The sequence below is a fragment of the Phacochoerus africanus genome, chromosome X, assembly GCF_016906955.1.
Source record: "Phacochoerus africanus isolate WHEZ1 chromosome X, ROS_Pafr_v1, whole genome shotgun sequence".
In the NCBI taxonomy this organism is placed as follows: domain Eukaryota; kingdom Metazoa; phylum Chordata; class Mammalia; order Artiodactyla; family Suidae; genus Phacochoerus; species Phacochoerus africanus.
In genome coordinates this window covers 23,257,988-23,278,306 of record NC_062560.1, presented here as the reverse complement: position 1 = coordinate 23,278,306, position 20,319 = coordinate 23,257,988, and the positions used below count along the sequence as shown (strand labels likewise).

Below are 20,319 nucleotides of genomic sequence, written 5' to 3'. Positions count from 1 at the left end.
TCCATACTTGAAGACAAAGCAAGAGCACTAACGCTAAGTTTGCTTCACATTGCCAACTTAACTTTAAGAATAAAGCCTAAAAATGATGTGTTATACCACAAAAAAATCACTTGTTAGCCTAGCAAAACTAAAATTTCTTTAACTCCCCCCAGCCCCCAATGTGAAAGAATGAACTATTAGCAATTGGAAAAAGCATTCTGTTTTGAACAAAGACAAAGCAAATATCATATATTGGAAAACTGTTGGGGTTTCTGGAGCATTTGTTTTCCTTCTTGATACTTAAACATCTTGGTTTCCTGCTCCAATCTGGTACATAACCCTACCCGACACGCTAAGCAATTCCAGGTGGAAGAGATTTTAGAGCTTGACATCGGCTCTTCCACAGTTAGCCCATCTGCAAGTCGTCAAGCCTCCATGCAATTAACTATCTTATTTACAGCTGTAATGAAGCAAAACTCAAGGATTTAGCAAGTATTGCTGATCTGTGTCTGCCTCTTCCTTGCACTTGCTTCCAAAGACTGCTTTGTTTTGATTCAAAAAAATGCAAAACATCTGCTGTTTGTCCAAATTAACTTAAAATAATTACTTTTAATTTAGATAAAGGATGTATTTTCTTTCAGTTTCAAGGTTTTACATGGTTCTGCTGCCGACTCATTTGCCAATGGCTGGTCCATGTATTACACTGCAGTGGAATCAAATATATTGGCCAAGTTTCAAGTTCTGATCCAAGGTCAATGATACATTTTTTGGCAGTACTTCTTGAAAGACATGTCTCCCTGTGGCTTTTTAATGCCTGATATGCAAAGACAGCAGAAAAGATAACCAGAGTACCTTTGTCAAAAAGGAGGCAAGGGGGATGTGTAAAGATAAACAAAAACTTTCCAAAAACACTTAGTTCCCATTAACTTGATTTAAGATAACGGAAAATACCTCTCTAAGACTTAACAAATTGGGCTGGGAGTGGGGAAATGCAGGTTACTAATTAAGGAATTACAATAAAAAATACTTTAAGATAACTTAGAATTTTTAAGAGATTCCATTTTAAAAACCAAGGCCAAGCATTCTAGGAAGCCAAAAACAATATTCAAGCATACTCTATTAAGAGTTTTCAAGCAGAAATAAAGCTGAGAAGACAGAATTCATGTGATGCTGAAATTCTTTCAACACATAAAAACAATGTTTGTTTCCTTTTTCCTTTTTATACATGAGGTGGAGAGAAAAAGGCCTTTATATTAGTTGACTCACAAGACAAAAAAGAAACAAAGCAACTAACCGAACCATCGAAGACACTATCATAAATATTCTCAGTCCCACACGTAGGGCATGGACATTTGAACCTTTCACAGTCCCTGTATTTCTCTTCATCCGTGAGCTGTGCTGGGCCACCAAGCAGAGCATCATTCTCTTCATCTTTATGATAATGATGAACTCTAAACTGGGTGGGGTCAAGTCCTATTAATGTTAAAGAAAAAATACGTTTAGAAGTACATTCGAAATCTCTCCTCCGAAAATTCCTCTGGACAACTCCCCCCCAAATTAATTTTACATTCATACACACACATCTGCACACAACCATTTGTACTTAAGACAGAGGGTCATGTCACCAAGACAAATGACTTCTCTTTAAAGAGATTATAAACAAAACAAACTGCATCAAAGCAATGGAGAAATATGCGACTGGACATTTGAGTTTGGAAATAACTACTTCTACAGGGTGGTTTTACTATTTTCTTAAAGTTTCTGTGAAAATCTCAAATGTGCACTGTTAAAATTTCCTAAAATCAAAGGATCACCATTAAAACTGAAAACAGAGTATAAAAATCCCATTAAGGAAAACAACTTCACTGCTATTACAATTCCTTCAAGTGCAGACACAACTGCTAACCCTGATTTCAATGCAGTGGTCGATTCCATCTTGGCTCAGTAGTTAACAGCATGTAGGTTGCAATCTAATTCAGTGGTTAAAATTCAGTAGCAGCATCTGAGTCAAAACGCGACATAGTTTTTTGGTGTTCTGAATTCCAAAATTTAAAATATGTGCAGAAACAATGAACCCACAAATTCTGTAGGCCAAGATGTCCCCGACAATCCTGAAGTCAACTATACCTTCTATATTTCAATCAAATGACACAAGAAATCAATTGATGCAGATTTTACGCTATCTTGTTCCCTATTTTAAACTATTTGAGAAAAGAAAGGCTGTAAGGCCAACCAATTTAACTTACCCTTGGTCAACGCATACATGTCAAAATCTACTATTTGAATTCACAATTATTCCACACTATTATCTTATAGATCTTTTTGAAAGCATTCCTTAGCAATCCCTAGGAATTCTAGGCTTTTCAGAAACCTAGCGAAATCTATCATTTTTATTTTAGCATAAAAGTAAATAATATAAAACAGTCACTGAGCAAAAAATTTAAAAACCAAAAATATCCAAAAATTGCTTTAACTCTATTAACAGCTTGCATATAGTTAGATATCTAGCGGATGTATTCAGAATTCAGTGACAAGATCCTAAATCCTAAATTTGGTCAATTGTTAAGCAACATTTAGTAATAATCAAGAACCTGAGGCTGACTCTGAAAGGGGAAAAGATGCTGAACAAAGAATCAAAAGACAGGCTCTGAGTCTCGGTTTTCTCACCTGCAAAATGGAGGTACTACCACCTACCACACACTTTCGAAGTTTCAATCAGACATTAGTGGACAGATCATTTACAATGGTGGGTATTATGTGGTAAGCACCCGATAAATGTCATATGAATGAAAAAATAAAATAGTGGATGAACATCATTTAATCCAGACTATATTCATTCAAAATTATACATTTGGAAAAATATATTAAACGCACATTCATGTTGCACAGCAAGTTAATAGCTGCTCTTTATAGTAATTAATCAGAGTGAGTATTTCCCAACATGATAGTATATAACCAAAATAAACAACACACATTCAAAGCAATTTAAAAAACTGTTCTTGGTTAGTGATATAAATTACTGTAACATAGGTCACTTGGCCCCTAGACTCCCTCTATGTTTTTATTTTACAAGTTACCTATCCCTTAAAAGAAGCAGGAAGTTAGTGAAGCGTGTAGGGATACACACACACACCCGCTCGTTTAAAGACAAGGAAGGGGAGAGAAATGGAGAGAGACCATGCCCAGGAATGGTGCCATTTCTTCTCTGGCATCAAGGGTATCTGTTGCAAGTTCTTGAACTTCTAGGTGTGAACCCAACTATATTCACACAATGTCTTGCTTTATTTGTGATTATGAGAAAGCAGCTCCACCTCTCCTCTGATGGTATGACTATTCATCAATTTCCCAGGCCACTACTATTCGAAAAGTAAGGAAAAAGAAAAATAATAAGCAAGGGTTTTTCTCAAAGACAAGCTTCTTTCACAACCTAAAAATCAAGGACCAAAACAAAGCTGGCTTTGCACACAGACAAAACTGGCCAGGCTGCAACAAGGAAGACATGAAAGCGCTCTCTAGGCCTCTCCACCAGCCATGGCCCAACTGAGTGCACCGGAGGCCTGGGGCAGCCTGCTTGCTGAGCGCACTAACACTCAACATGGGGTGTCTCATTACTTAAGGGGAAAAGCCCAACAAGTGACCAAAAATTAGGAAAAACTGCCAGGCCTTATGAAATGTCTCAATGTCCATTTCCACAAACAACTCTTACCTTCCCATGGCAAGAACAAAACCAACTGGCCTAACTACTTCAGATTTATTCACAAGCTGATTTTTTTCAAGAGAAGAGACTTCATCTCAGCACTCTTGGCCATAAGACAATGGTAAATTTTTTAAATATAAAGGGAGAAGATGCTGTACTTACTTTAAAATATTAGGTATGTAATGATTCTTGTACAAGTTACTTCGATACAACATCATAAAAAAGTGATTTTCTTGGGAGGACAATTTTAAGTTCAAGAGACAAATCACGGAGGGCTAAGTTAAATCTTTTTAAGAAAACATAATTAAACATGTTAAAAAATATGGATCCTTGCTGCTGGAATCTCTCTTTTTTTTTTTAGGTCAAAATCCAGACTTAAACCCCAAACTTAAACAACATATAAATTAATTTTTCCAAATCCTGACAAAATCAGCAATAAGCAGCTTATTTCAAAGTTTCGGGAGAGTTAAAAGTTTTACCGCTTATACCAAAACTCATTAAGGTTGGAGTGAAACAGGGAAAAAGTATCTGGTGCTGCCACCTAGAGGTAGATGTTGAATTTCAAATGTGCAAAATAGAGCTGCTGCCTAGAACTCCATTTGTAATTACTGTCCCTCCAAAATGAAACACAATTGTCAGAAATGACATTAAAGCATTTTTATGATCACAGTTGCCATACATGCATATACACTGTATAAGCAATGTTAAACTGTGTACCATACAGTAAAATAATCATAGTTGTCTCTGAGCAAGCAAGAGATAACAAAAACGAATTCCAAATTGCTTATCCCTTCTACCGAGAGTTCTCTCTGAACAACTGGCTTAAAGAAACAAACTTTATGCCCCAGTTGAGAAAAAGAACTTCCACTTCTACTAGACTAGCTTTTGACAGATGACTTCAATCATTTGGTCCGGCACAGAATAAAAGGAGCAGCAGCCTGCTTGGGCTCGACACCAGTTATCCGGGAGAAGAGCAACCGTGGAAATGATGTGTGTTTTCATTCAATCCTGTGACTTGTAGTCATCCAGTCACACCATTTTTCTTGGGCTAGAGTGGGGGTGTAGTGGGGGTGTAGGGGAGGGCGACGACGAGACGGGACAGAGGAGGCAGCGGAATGAAATTAAAATACTGTCATTTATAATTAGAAAATTTATAGGCTCTCACATTATTTTGGCAACAGGATCAAAGCTCTCATGTTTCAAGAAGTATTTATAGAAAGTAACATTATAGGTGTTGGGGTGGATGAGTTCACCAGTGCTGTTTTTCTCCTTAAGATTACCACATTCTTATCACGCATAGGCCCAAATATAACACTTACCACAAAATTATTTTTTCTACCATTGTATTTTCTAACAATTATAAACTGTTTTTAGAATGTTCACCTGCCCCCATTCCCAAGGAGTATTTAAACTGCTCCAAACTCAAGGCATTAGGTTGAAAAACTGATGGATTCGATTCAATAATCTTTTTCCTCCAAAAGACAAGGTCTGTTAGTGCAAATGCAAATAACTAAAGTCAATTGCACATGTTCATACAACTGGGGAAGAGGGAAAAATCCATATGAGTGAAACCCCAAATGAGTAGAGTAACTGATATTCCCAAGCATTTGTCTGAAATATGAATCACTTAAACTACTAGGGAAGCTAATTAATGAAATCCTACCATGTATTTTTTTCCTAAAAATTTCTCTTGGGAAATGAATCTTTTGCACAAATTCAGGCTTTCATATATCTGGACTTAGAGAATAGTACATAAACCGAAAATTTAGTACAACTAAAGAAAAACACTTTTTTTTTTGCCTTTTGATTTTTTAGGGCCGCATATGGAGGTCTTTTGTCTTTTTAGGGACGCATATGGTGGTTCATACGCCACAGCAACGTGGGATCCAAACCGTCTGCAACCTACACCACAGCTCAAGGCAACGCCAGTTCCCTAACCCACTGAGCAAGGCCAGGTATTGAACCCGTGTCCTCATGGATACTAGTTGGGTTCAGTTAACCACTGAGCCATGACAGGAACTCCTAAAGAAAAATATTTAACGAAATTTTTTTTTTTTTTGTCTTTTTGCTATTTCTTGGGCCGCTCCTGCAGCATATGGAGTTTCCCAGGCTAGGGGTCGAATCGGAGCTGTAGCCACTGGCCTACGCCAGAGCCACAGCAACGTGGGATCCGAGCCGCGTCTGCAACCTACACCACAGCTCACAGCAACGCCAGATCATTAACCCACTGAGCAAGGGCAGGGACCGAACCCGCAACCTCATGGTTCCTAGTCGGATTGTTAACCACTGCGCCACGACGGGAACTCCCTATTTAACGAATTTTTAAAAGGTGAATTCTACATCCACAAAAAGTCTTGGAAAAGAATGTTCACAGCAGCTTTTTTTTTTTTTTTTTCCTTTTCTAGGGCCGCTTCCCACGGCATATGAGGTTCCCAGACTAGGGGTCTAATAGGAGCTGTAGCTGCCAGCCTACACCAGAGCCACAGCAACGCGGGATCCGAGCCACGTCTGCGACCTACACCACAGCTCATGGCAACGCCGGACCCTTAACCCAATGAGCAAGGCCAGGGATCGAACCCACAACCTCATGGTTCCTAGTCGGATTGTTAAGCACTGCACCACTACGGGAACTCCTGCAGCTTTATTCCCAATAAACCATAAACTAGAAACAATCTAGATGTCCCTTAACAGGAGAGTGAATAAACTAACTGGTATAACCTACCTTGGGATACTGCTCGACAATGAAAAAGGTGGAATACTGATCCACTAAACAATATGGATCTCAAAAATACGCTAAGTGAAAAGAAGCTGAACACAAAAACTCTATACTACAGATCATTTACATAAAATTCTAGACTAGGCAAAACTAACCTAGGGTCATAGAAATCAGATGAGTGGCTGCTTTTGTGAGGGAGAGGGCATGACTAGGGAGGAATACAAGGGAACTCTCTCTAGGCAATGGAAATATTCTGTGTCTTCATAAACTGACTGCATGATACTCTTAACATGGAAATATTTCTTGGTATGTAAATGATACTTGAAAAAAAAGGCACTCCAAACAGGTTTACGCTAGATATTTCCAAAGGACTCATTTAGAATACATAAAGAATGTCTGCAAATCAATAAGAAAAAGACAATTCGACATAAAGTAAAAAAAGACCTGAACAGGCAGCTCACAAAAGGAGATTCAAATGGCTAGTGAGAACACGTGCTCAACCTTATTAGCCACCATAGAAACAAAATAAAACCACATTATGCCACCACATAAAATGAAGAAGGGAGGAAAACACCAAGTGTTGATAAGAATACAGAGCACTCAGAAGCTGCTGGTAGGGGGTCTAAATTAGTACACCACTTTGGAAAATTGCCTGATCATACATGACCCTCTACGACCTAGCAATTCTCCTCCGAAGTATACACCCGACAGAAACACACACAAGTGTTCAACAGTAGACATGTGCAAGAATGCCCAAAGCAGGAGTTCCTACTGTGGAGCAGTGGTTAATGATCTGGCTTGTCTCTGTGGAGGCACCTATTTGATCCCTAGCCCTGTGCAGTGGGTTAAGGATCTGGTGTTGCTACAGCTGTGGCGTACGTCAAAGCCCTGGCTCAGATCTGATCCCTGGCCTGGGAACTTCCATATGCCATGGGAGTGGGTGAAATAGAAAATAAATAAATAAATAAATAATAAAAAAGAACGCCCATAGCAGCACTATTCATGACTGCCCAGAGTGGAAAAACCCATAGGTAGGTAGTCACACAGTGTAGTATATTCACACTAGACAGAAATGAAGTACAACCACATGGACCCATCTCACAATGAAAATAGCCAGACATAAAGAGTAAGGACACTATTTATGCGGCATCAACATATAAGAGAACCTCATCTATGATGTTAGAAGTCATGACAGTAATTTTCTGGTGAGGGTTGGAGGATAATATCTAGAAGGAGATATGAGGGGGCTTCTCAGAACATAGTAATACATTGTTTCTTCAGCTCAGTACTAACTACACTGGTATGCATTTACACTGTGAAAATTCAGCAAGCTGTTCAGTTAGGTTTTACATACTTTTCTGCATGCATGTTATCCAAGAAATTCACAATGACTTCTCATATCATATACAAAAACAAATTCAAAATGGACAAAAGACTTAAACATAAGCCCCAATACCATAAAACTCCTACAAAAAACATAGGAAGTACATTCTTTGACATTGGTCTGAGTGGGATTTTGGGGGGTATATCTTCCCAGGCAAGGGAAACAAAAGCAAAAATAAACAGAACCACATCAAACTAAAAGGCTTTTGCACAGAAAAGGAAACTATCAACAAAATGGAAAGGCAGCCTACTTAAATGGGAGAAGATATTCGAAAGAAATATATTCAATAAGGGGTTAATTTCCAAAATACACAAAGAACTCATACAACTCAACATCAAAAATCAGACAAGCTGATTAAAAATGGGCACAGACATTTCTCCAAAGAAGACATATAGATGGCCAACAGGCACATGAAAAGATGCTCACCTTCACTAATTATCAGGGAAATGCAAATCAAAACCACAGTGAGCTACCACCTCACACCTGTCAGAATAGCTAGCATCAAAAAGACAACAAGTGTTAGAGAGGCTGTGGAGAGAAGGGAACCCTTGTGAACTGTTGGTTGGATTGTATGCTGCTGCAGCCACTGTGGAAAAGAGTATTGAGGTCCTTCGAAAAATTAAAAATAGAACTACCTACTGTATGATCCAGCAATTTCGCTTCTAGGTATTTACCAGAAAAAAGCCAAAACACTAATCCAAAAAGGTATATGCACCCCAATGTTCACGGCGGCATTATTTATAAAAGCCAAGACATGGAAGCAACCTAAGGGCCCATCAATAGATGAATGGATAACAAAGATATGGTATGTGTGTACACACACACACACACACACACATACACACGAATATTATTCAGCCATAAAAATGTAAATCTTGCCATTTGTGACAACATGGATAGATCTAGAGGGTAAGATAGAGGAAGATGAATAACACATGATCTCCCTATAGGTGGAATCTAAAAAACAAATCAAATCAAAAACAGACTCAGAGATACAGAGAGTAAATGGGTCACTGCCAAAAGGGAGAGGGAGTGAAGGGATGGGCAAAATAGGTGAAGAGGATCAAGAAGTAGATAAGAAGTCATGAGGACTTAATATATAGCATAAGGGATGTGGTCAATAATACTGCAATTACTTTGGATGGGGACAGAGAGCTATTAGACGTACTGTGGTGATCATTTCATAATTTATGCAAATATCAAATCACTACACAGTAGACCTAACTGACATAATACTGCACATCAACTACATTTCAATTTTAAAAAAAGAAAATTCATATTGAAAAGGGTAGGAAAAGTGAGCCCTAAATATCTCTCAAGATATACTCCTGAGCTTCTTTCAAAAAATGTGTTAGATTCCAACCAGACATTAGGTACCTACAGATGTACACACCTTTACCCAGGAAGTCAGATTAGCAAAAACTAAAATACACTGAAATGAAAGATGGGCAAGTTTTTAGATCTAACTACCATTTTACAGGAAATAGATGGGACAGGGGAACGTGTTAAAGGATACCACCAGAATGCTATCCACAAACTCCAGACCAAGAGACATGTCATGGGACAAAAATCTCCAGTTTCTTCAACATATAAATTGGAAAGATAAAAAAAAATTTTTTTTAAATGAAGATTAACTATCATATGGATCCTGACTGGGGTCCAATTCAAACAAGGAGGTTTTTTGTTTTGTCTTTTGTCCTTTTAGGGCCACACCCACAGCATATGGAGGTTCCCAGACTAGGGGTCTAATCGGAGCTGTTGCTGCCGCCTACATCGCAGCCACAGCAACGCCAGATCTGAGCCGAGCCTGTGACGTACACCACAGCTCACGGCAACGCTGGATCCGTAACCCACTGAGCGAGGCCAGGGATTGAACCCGTGACCTCATGGTTCCTAGTCAGACTCGTGAATCACTGAGCCACGACGGGAACTCCAGGTACAGTTCTCATTACGTTAAAATTCACATTCAGAGCTTTCATCAAGGGCATTAAAAACAATCTCATGGGGCCATGAGAGTGCTGCTCATCCGATTGTTTTGTCTGTCAAGATTTGGGAAGTTAACTTCTGCGGGACGATAAAATTCTTGGGGGTTTATTTAACTCAAAGCTTTGAGTATTATTCCTTGTAAGATACTCAGAGGTTTTTCTTTTATTTTATGGAGTGGCTTGTTGTTGGTGTGAAAGGCAGGTTCACTTGTTTGCCAATTGTATAGTCAGTTATTTATCATTAAATTGGGTCTTCAGTATTTTAACTTACTTATGGAAAATTCCAAACATTTACAGTAGTAGAGAGAACTGTGTAAGAAGCCCCCATATGCTTGTCGCTCAGCTCCAGTCATCTGCTGCTATGGCCAGTCTCAATCCTCTTCTCCACCTTCTCTGATTATTTTGAAGTGAATCCTAGATGTCATGTCATTTTATCTATAAATACTTCATTTTATGTTTATAAAAGACACTTCTCCCCCTTTTGGGCATAAGTATAATATCATCATCACTGGGGGGAAAACCCCACAATCCCTTCATTTCATCAAATATCTAATAAGTGTTGGTATTTCCCCGATCATATTATGAATGCACATTAAAACAAACAAACAAACAAAAACCACAGGAGTTCCCGTTGTGGCGCGGTGGAAACTAATTCAACTACGAACCATGAGGTTGTGGGTTCGATCCCTGGCCTCACTCAGTGGGTTAAGGATCCAGCATTGCTGTGAGCTGTGGTGTAGGTCGCAGACGCAGCTCGGATCCCGCGTTGCTGTGGCTCTGGCGTAGGCCGGCGGCTACAGCTCCGATTAGACCCCTAGCCTGGGAACCTCCATATGCTGCGGGTATGGCCCTAAAAGGACAAAAAGACCCCCCCCCCCCAAAAAAAGAACTGTACCTCTGAGCAGGAAAAAACTTAAGAAGGAAGGAAGGAAGAATGAATTACTACTCCAAGCATGCTCTGGTTTGGTCCAAGGTCTCAGAGATCTCTGCTTGAGTCAAGGGAGCAGCATCAATGCGGCTGCTTCACTGTGGGCCCTCAGCACCATGAGCTAGTGAGACGGCAAGGAGCTAGTGAGTGGCTAGTGCCACTGCTACCCTTCACGAGGCTCTCTGTGAGTCTAACGTGCCATGAGGAGTGGCTGAGATGGCATGGGCTACCTCCATGGAGGTCAGAGCCCTGCTGCTCATCAGTGGGTTGGAAAAACTGGTGGGAGGTGGGGACAAACCACCACTCCCATCTCCACAGTGGCCTCTCCACAGTGCATGCCTGCCATGCTTCAAATGCCTCTGATTTTACAAGTCTTCAATGGTGGCCCCAGCTAGAAGTGGTCTCTGCTTCCCTGAAACACTGAAAAGCCTTTATTTTACCTCTTCAGGGACATACACAGTGCTGTCCACTAGAGTCCCCACAACAGTGAAACTGACTACACAGGATGGGCTGTAATCTGTGTCAAGGAGTCGTGGCTGAGTCAAGTTCATATCCCTCACTCTGTCCATCGCACTGCTCAGCCACAGCAGGTCTTCAACATTCACCTGTTCAATGAAAGCAAAAGGAGCCGGGGAGCACCAGCCATCTGATGCCGAGCTCAGAAGGGCACTCCAGCCTGGAAGACGTGGTTCTTACCAGCAGGAGAAGACTTACTGTCCTACTTTGCTTTTAGTGTGATCTTACTTTTTTTACTATGAATTATGTTATAGAAACCACTGAAGGTTTGGAAAATATACGTACATTCTTTGGAGAGCTTAATCATGAGAAAAGGCAAAGTCTTGGTCGACAAAGTTAACACCTGAGGCACCTGCTATCAGCGTCATTTCACTCCCAACCACCTGTACTTCACCCCGCTGCCATCTTTTGCAAGTGTAGCTCCCCAGGCCTACCAAAGGCACCCCTAAACATTGTGGGGCCCACCGCTGCACTTAATTTCTCAGAAGATGCCACTGCACCCTGTCTATTGGCACAAACTACCTTCTGTAAGGTGGGCGGAATGGGCCATTTTCTTAAAGAGGGTTTTTTTTTTTTTTTTTTAACTTTCCAATTCAATACACTGGGTTCAGAGTGTTGTTTTAAGCACTACTTTCAAAGATTAAATTTTGAATTCCGGAGTTCCTGTCGTGGTGCAGCGGAAACAAATCCGACTAGGAACCATGAGGTTCCGGGCTCGATCCCTGGCCTTGCTCAGTGGGTTAAGGATCCGGTGTTGCCGTGGGCTGTGGTGTAGGCCGGCAGCTGTAGCACCGACTCGACCCCTAGCCTGAGAACCTCCGTATGTCGCCAGTGCAGCCCTAAAAAGACAAAAGACAAAAATAAAATAAAACAAAATAAATTTAAAATTTTCATGTTCTTCTAACATCAATGATTTCTCAGGGCCAATAAAAAAATTGTCCTAATAGCCACATGCCTGCAATTTTATCACTGACCATGAAGAAATGTACTTGACAGCTATTGTACAAATCATTCCTCATTGGTGGAAAGATACTATATAATTCTAAGTAATGTTATGCATGAAATATAAATTTATTAAAAGATAAAATTCAGGCATGAACTTTAGAATATTCTCATCCCCAGGCTGTTTTGTTAGGTACAGAAGACTATTTGGATTTTGGAGCATACTGTGACTATTTCATCCACAGAATATAGAGAGCTTTCATTAGAACAAGAGAGAAAAAAACCTATAGTCTGGAGAACAAAAGCTAAGAGTTCCAAGTTTTAGTGGCCATGTTTCCCATAGGGCTATTGTATTAGAAGAGTAATACTATATTTTTTTTCTATTCACAGATGGAAAAGAGTAAAATTTAGCTTTATTTAAGCCCAATAGCAATAATCTTGCATGGGTTTCAGAAAAATGATACACATTTTACTGTGGGATAATGAGGACCATTAGTTATTAGGGAGAACAAATTATTCTTTCAATTCAACAGACTTATTCATTCACTCATTTAATAGACTATCCTGTCTCCTTTTCACTAAAATGACCTTCCCATACACAACACCTGGCCATGCAACATGCCACCAGACAGACTTCAGGAGGTATCCTGACGGGAAGAAATAGTCAAGAGAATTTCCAAAGTGAAGCCACAGGATAAAACCAACACTTGATGCCTGCCTTTCATTTCAAGGAAAGCAGTATAAAAGCAACAGAAAAAGAGGTAGTTGAAAAATATAGTTGCTCTCCACAAAAGAGTCTTAAAAATAAAAAAATCATGAACTTAATAATTTTCCTAAATGAAATTATGCCATTATTCCTGATTTCTTTGTACTAAGTAAAAGGACAAAGGATCAAACTTCACTGAAGTTTCATTAATCAAAGATAAAAACTACATTAAAAGCAAGAGAATTATTTTATGTCTGTGATTAGGCAGTTGGAGGGCTTGTATTTTATGTATACATTTGCAGACTTCAACTTATTTAACGGTGTCAGTTCACTAACTGCAGTTTTTTTAATATAAAGAAAACAGATTTAGAACTTTAAAAACAAATTACAGTAATTTTGTGCCTACAGCTTGCACCTCTTAGAAACCATGCACCCCCTAACACTCCCCTTACTCTCCCCCACCACTTCCCTATCTCCCCCTCCTCCTCTAAAACCACAGGCTAGGTGAGAAATGCTAACAGGGGGCTCAAGCGCCCGCCTCCCAGCCCAGTGAAGAACACCCTAATTTTCACTTGGGGTGGAAGAAGAAAGGAGGAACATCGAAATGCAGCTCCTGAGCAGCAGGGGCAAATGCCTGCAAAGATCTGCCCGGCGAGCTTCCACGTTTTCGACAGATCTTCTTGCTGACTGGCGCTTGCTGGTGTGCACTTCACTACTGTGGACACTTGTATGAGCAAAGAGGGAGAGAGAAATGACTAGGAGATTTACAACCAATGCAGACCAGTACGTGGATACCACTGGTGACGGTGACGGCGGGGCTGTGGTGGAAGGAGGCAGCCTGCTCAACAATGACAACCTCACATGTCTTCAGCATAAAAACCGCTGGCAAGAAGCAGAAGATAAAACGAGAAGAAGATAACGAAAGGGGGAGCAGCAGCTCCTTCGGGGCTAGAAACACAGGCCCTCCCGGTAGCTCTAAGCGGCTACCTGGCCCTGAGAGCTTTGAGAGGATGGGGCAGGAGAGGTGGGGATGTGCTGGGACCACACACAAGCACAAACGGTCCCCCCTGTAGACTGAACCTGGTCAGTAACAGCATGATCCCTCTGAAGATGCGCCCACTGGGCTGCTGGTTTGAAAATACTTTGTGAAAACTGGATTCATAAGACAGTCACAATTATGAGAAAGTCTGTCTTTAAGCAGTCACAATCGGCCTGCTGTTTAACTGATATACAAATGGTCTTCAATACAACCCCGGAACCAACACAATCAGTCTGGGCTCCTCCTGGTGTGCCCAGTCTTGAGCTAAGGAGTGGGCATCAGGCTGTCCTGTGCCAGGCTCCACCACCTTTTCCTCTGTGGCTCTTCTGCTGAAATACAAGGCTCTGTGCTCATCTCTTCAATGTCCCTCAGGAGGGGAGGCTTCGTCCATCTACCCCTCCTCGGCTCTGGGCCACTGGCAAAACTCAGAACCAAAGAAGGAAAGCACAACCATTAGCCTTTGGACCAGGTTCTTGATGATCCAAATGGAAAAGCTAGAAGATCTACTCTAAAAAAGAAAAGCTTTTGCTCAAGGGTTTTCAGTAGGGGCGGTGCAGGGGGTGGCAGTCAGCAGTGCGGAGCGGAGGGAGCAGAAAGAAGATGATGCTCCCGTGCCTTCGCATCCACAGGACCCTGCTTCTGGCTGAGGATTTGTGTCACAGCCTCTCAGAGCTAGGAAGAGGCAGTGGGTACAAGCACAAGCTTTGGAGTCACAGAGCTGGGTCCCAGTCCAACCACAGTCAGCCACTTCCAGCAATGTGACAAGACCAAGTTAGTTGCCTCACTAAGCCTCAGCTTTCTTCTCTGTAAAATGGAGGAAATGACAACACATCCTCCTGAGGTTACTGAAAGGATTAAACGAGCTAACACATGCCAGGTACTTATTACCGTTTCCAATAGAGCAAGCACTCAAGGCAGAGGAGAGAAAAAAGGAGGAAGCTAAAAAATATTGTGCACTTACACACCCTCCTCCCAGCTGAGGATTTATAAACATCATCAAATACAACTCAACTTTGAGAATACATTATATGATGATTTGGGTAGCAGAATTTTATCTTCCTAATTATGTTTTGCTTAGGCAAATGTCAAAAATGAGTTTCCACTTCCAGAGCAGACACTGATGGGAGAGCGGGGGAGGGGGTGGGGGCTGGCTGGGAGGAGCTCAGAAACACATTCAACGGGGCAGTGTGGCAAGTATGTGACTTGATGATTCATCTGTCCAATCTCAGTCCACAAACGCACACTGAGAGCTAACTGCGTGCTAATCTTACCGACTGGAGGAGTGCGCACCTATTTATGCAGAAGCCTGGCAGGGAGGTGGGGCGAAGCCCCGAGCAGTGCTGACTGAGCACTCCCCATGCCCAGGCCGGTGTGGAGCACCTCACAGGTACCATCTCATCGCTCCCTCAGAGCAACTCAAGTTTCTGACTCCAGAAACCAAGGCTGAGGCCAAGCTTTAGAGGCTTGTCAAAGCCACAGAGCTTGTGAACAACAGAACCAGTGTTGGAACCCAGATCCCTGTGATGCCAAAGCCAGACTTCTCAATGAGAGGAGGGGGAGAATGTTCCATGAAGCAGGAACAGATTAAGCAATGCCATATTTAGGGGATCCTGAGTACACTAAATTAAGAAGTTCCCATTTGGCTCAGTGGAAACAAACTCGACTAGTATCCACGAGGATGCAGGTTCGATCCCTGGCCCCAGTTGGTGGGTTAAGGATCCAGTGTTGCCATGAGCTGTGATGTAGGTTGCAGACGTGGCTTGGATCCTGCATGGCTGTGGCGTAGGCCAGAGCTGTAGCTCTGATTCGACCCCTAGCCTGGGAACTTCCATATACCATGGGTGTGGCCCTAAAAAGATTAAAAAAAAGTCACGCTAGAAAGACAAGTTAGCCCTCAAAAGTTAGTCTATAACCGCCAAGGTCTGAGACTGTAAGATGTCAGTAGCATCTGGACTTTACTTATATAGTAAGGAGCCAGCTAAGGACTTTATTAGGCAGTTATTCTAAAAATCTTCATCTGTCTATAAAATGGGATAGAAAGCGGAGAACTTAAAGCAATGTGACTCTCAATGTGCTGGTCATCTAGAAATGAAATAGGAGCTGTTTGTGAAATACATTTCTAAGCAAGAGATGACAATCTAGTGACGTGGCAAAAAGTCAAAGAAACATTGTGGTTTCAACACTGGTTGATACTTCCAGAGATGATGAGAAATTAGGAATTAACTAACTCCTAGAAGATAATGAATCCAGTTTCAGAAGTATTTTTTTTTGGCGGCATCCACAGCATGTGGAAGTTCCCTGGCCAGGGATCAAATTCCAGCCACAGCTGCAACCTATACCATAGATGCGCCAATGCCGGATCCTTAACCCACTGTGCCACAGTGTGAACTCCTTAGTTTCGGAAGAATTTTAAAAAGCGAGAGCAGGATACTCAAAGGGCATTGAATACCACAAGTTAAACTTTTTAATGTTAAAAGAATTGTGTATTCTCACTTCATAGGAAAACACGTTTGGCGACTGAGACAAGACGAAATAATAATCAAGATACTATGAGTCTTCCTATTAAGTGAAGTTCACTGATTAATGCTACTACAGTGTAAGCTCAGAGACCTCAGCAGTGCCTAAAATCTTCTCTTACCCTTTTCCTTTCTTTTGCCTTCCCCCACCCAGCACCTGCTGATTGAGGGCCTACTCTGGAGCAGGCATGTGCCTATAGAGGTAGCAAGTGTGTGGGGCTCATAGTCTAGGAGGGGAGACAGACATTAACCAAACCACCACAAAAATAAATGCCCACCTATACACAAAGAAGCACTCAACATAGCACCATGCCTCTGAACAGGGCTCACGACTGTTAAGGGAGGCCCACGAGGGCTGCTGTTGCCAGGTGAGGGGCTATGTGAACTCACCTAACCACGTGGCAATGAGAACAGCATCAATTCCATCTATTGGCTCACAGATCCGAGCGACGACTGGGTGGATCTGCTGGGCCAGGTAGTACTGGGTGTCGATGGTTAAACTGTCTTGCTTCTGCAGCTGCTCAGGTGCATAGGCCCTCTGACTGGCAGTGAGGTTTGACCCATCCTACAAGAGGACACAGTACAGGCAACGTTGTGAGAAATTCAATCGCACATCCTTGCTTGGTCAAGAAGAGTGACAACAATTCAAATTTTATATATATTCGGTTCCTTTTGACCTACTGGTGACCATTTCATATGCATCTAACAGGAGGAAGATCAAGAAGAACAACTTGCCCACTGTCCAAGAATGTAAATCCAGCACGTGCTGTGTTCTATTTTTTGTTGAAACGTGAAACCAACAAGATGACACAACTAGAGTAAATAATTCCACCTGCCGTATCACAGAAACACACAGAGAAGACTTGCTAACAAGGGCCTTTTAGGAGTCATGACCCAAAAAAAAATGTGTGACCCTTTTATCATGCTAATGCAACCCCTCCATACAAGAATTCTAGCCATAGTATCATCTCAAAGACAGAGTATATGTGTGTAGTATCTTGATGGAACTAAGTGTGTCACTGAGAAGCAAATGAGCAAGGGGAAAAGACGAGGGAACGAAACCCAGGACTAGTACCTTATTATAATAGGGAAGAGTAAAATTAAGGAAGTCTCCTTGGAGGAGTAGAGTGCTCTAGAAGCAAACTATCTGGCCACTGGAATGAAGGGGCTTGTCATTTTGCACTGTTCACATGGTTCCTCCTTAAGGAAAGGAAGATGGGTCAGACAGCCTCTTTTCAAGGGCTTCCTCCTTAACTTTCTAAAAAAGTGTAAAAGCAGTGAGGAGTTCGCAGATGGTATAGTGGGTTAAGGCTCTGTGTGGTTGCTGCTGGGGCTTGGGCCCCTGCTGTGCTATGGGTTCAATCCCTGGCCTACGAACTGCCATGGGCACGGCCAAAAAAACAAACCCAAACAAAAAACAACAAAAATAAATAAAAGCTGTGAGATTCTATATAATTGGCCCATATACAGTCCTGTGGGTGATGTTACCATCATCTGTGAATCAAAAAGCCATCACTCTACTGGACCAACATCCAAAAACTCACTCCACTCTTCCTCTTGTCTGCAACAACAGAATTTAACATCCAGACTCATAAATTATAACTATTCACAGTGCTCAGCTGCTCTGCAAAACTGATTATAATGTGAATCCTACTCTTTCATTCCCGCTACAATCAGTCCCTTCTCAGCTGAGCGCCCAGCCCAAAGCAGAGGGAACCTTCCATACCATTGTCTTACCACAAAGTGGAGGCAGTGGTTTCTTTCTTTGGCTAAGCTCCTGATGGAAACAAACTGGGGTGTTTACCAACCAGGCTCTACCTATTCTAAGACACACTAAAATAACCAGAAAGGAAGCAAACCTCAGATTAAAAGACGTGCTTCTCATTATTTTTTCAGGAGTTCACAATACAGTAACAGAAATCAGGAAGAATTAATCAACTCTATTGCCTTTTTAAAAGGCTGGATTCTTAGATACGAGTAAGGTGACAGTCAACGGCCAAGAGAGTGTGAAAAATACTTGGGCAGTATCTTTATGCACCCCAATTACCTTTTAACAAACACATGAAATCTGATCAATTTATAGAATTACAGTTTTTGTTGTTTTTTTTTTTAAATCTGATCTGTCTGTAAGATTAAGCTGCAACCCATGCACAGCAGCGGCAACACTGGATCCTTTAACCCACTGTGCCAGGCCAGGGATGGAACCTGCGCTTCCATGGTGACCCAAGCTTCCTGTGGTTGGATTCTTAACCCACGGCACCACAGCGGGAATGCCTCATTAAGAAAACAAAAATGAATAAAAATCGAATTTGTAGAGGCAAACTAGTTTTTAAAAAAGGCACCTGAGTTACTTTCCAACATCTCATTAGATGTCTTCATGTATGGCATGTCTGTAAAAAAGCTACCGGAAATTTCTAAGCATATTCTCAGTTGAAAATGGTTTTATTTTAAATATCCATACAAAAGACTAGTTTCAACAGTGACCCAATATATTTCTTATTGTATTTAAAAAATCCTGAGATCAAACACGACCAAATTGAAAAGAATTGCTAAGATGACAGGTTTTCCTGTGTTATGTTGGAAAAACATTTAGCCTATGACATAAGAGATATCCCTCAAAGAACTAATTCTCAAACCTGGCAAGACCCTATGGTATTTGCAAAACCATGTGGCATATGCCTTCAAAAACAGACTGAGAAGCAGTGTTGGTCCTCCTCTAAGTGCCCGTGTTGGAATTTGTCAACCTTGCAAAGTACATACTTTTACAGGGCCAACCACATGCAATCCTGATTCATTCATTCAAAGGTATTCAGTCATCTTTAGTAGGAAACCAATGGAAAAAAAAATTAAGGAGTTGACAAGTAGGCCCCTTAAGACAATTCTGTTAAAGGCGTGCCTTATGAAAATTATGTCCATTAACAGTTAAATAATTAAGGATTTAAAACTTAACTGACAAGTGGAAGTTGACTTAAGATCTCAGCAAATTATGCACAAAGATTTTATTTTATTTTATTTTATTTATTTTTTTTTTGCTATTTCTTTGGGCCGCTCCCGCGGCATATGGAGGTTCCCAGGCTAGGGGTCAAATCGGAGCTGTAGCCACTGGCCTACGCCAGAGCCACAGCAACGCGGGATCCGAGCCGCATCTGCAACCTACACCACAGCTCACGGCAACGCCGGATCGTTAACCCACTGAGCAAGGGCAGGGACCGAACCCGCAACCTCATGGTTCCTAGTCGGATTGTTAACCACTGCGCCACGACGGGAACTCCTGCACAAAGATTTTATAAGACTGTGAATGCCAATATAAATTACATACCAAAAACATTACTCTCTGAACTTACCTGAATTTGCACTCTGAATAAGTTATCAGTAGAGTACTATATTCAAAATGTAAATTTTAAACAAAACAGAACCTGTTTAAGCAAGAGGCTATTCGTGGAGGGCACCTTTGCTTAGAACAGTAAACAGTTCTCTTAATGTGTCATCATACACTTTCAGAAACATATTCTAAAAACATGGTTGTATTAGGAAAGACGAAGAGTACTTTGAGTGCTTTAAAAGCAAAAGAGGTAGGCAGCTTTGGTTAGCAAACATGCTCTAAGTGGTTATGTCCCACTGCTAGGGGACAAAGGCAAATTAAAGTCCCACAGCTTTTCTTGGGATAAAATGAGAAGAATAAATCAATAGGAAACACAGACTGTTCTTTTAACAGGCAAATAAGTTAAGATCCAACACCAGTCAAATTTTGAAAAGGCCGTAAACACATCAAACTGGATTTAGCATCAGCATTTTGAGCTTTTCTTATATCAGTAAGATCCAAGAAGAACTCAAAAGACCTAATATTTAGCCATCAAGGAACATAAGCCTGTCTTATAAAATACATCGATGATACGACCATATATCTCCCT

The 20,319-nt window shown here is 41.2% G+C and overlaps 1 protein-coding gene across 1 annotated transcript in view; it reads right to left on the bottom strand.

Moving 5' to 3' along the window:
• The window catches only part of POLA1 (DNA polymerase alpha 1, catalytic subunit), a 307,921-nt gene that overhangs the window by 151,894 nt on the left and 135,708 nt on the right, over nucleotides 1-20,319 (bottom strand). Inside the window, exons 32-33 of the mRNA XM_047764123.1 lie at nucleotides 16,799-16,973; nucleotides 1,274-1,452 (exon numbers count right to left, since the gene is read on the bottom strand). Of these exons, the coding sequence (XP_047620079.1) occupies nucleotides 1,274-1,452; nucleotides 16,799-16,973 (354 nt within the window). The remainder of the gene's footprint in view (nucleotides 1-1,273; nucleotides 1,453-16,798; nucleotides 16,974-20,319) is intronic.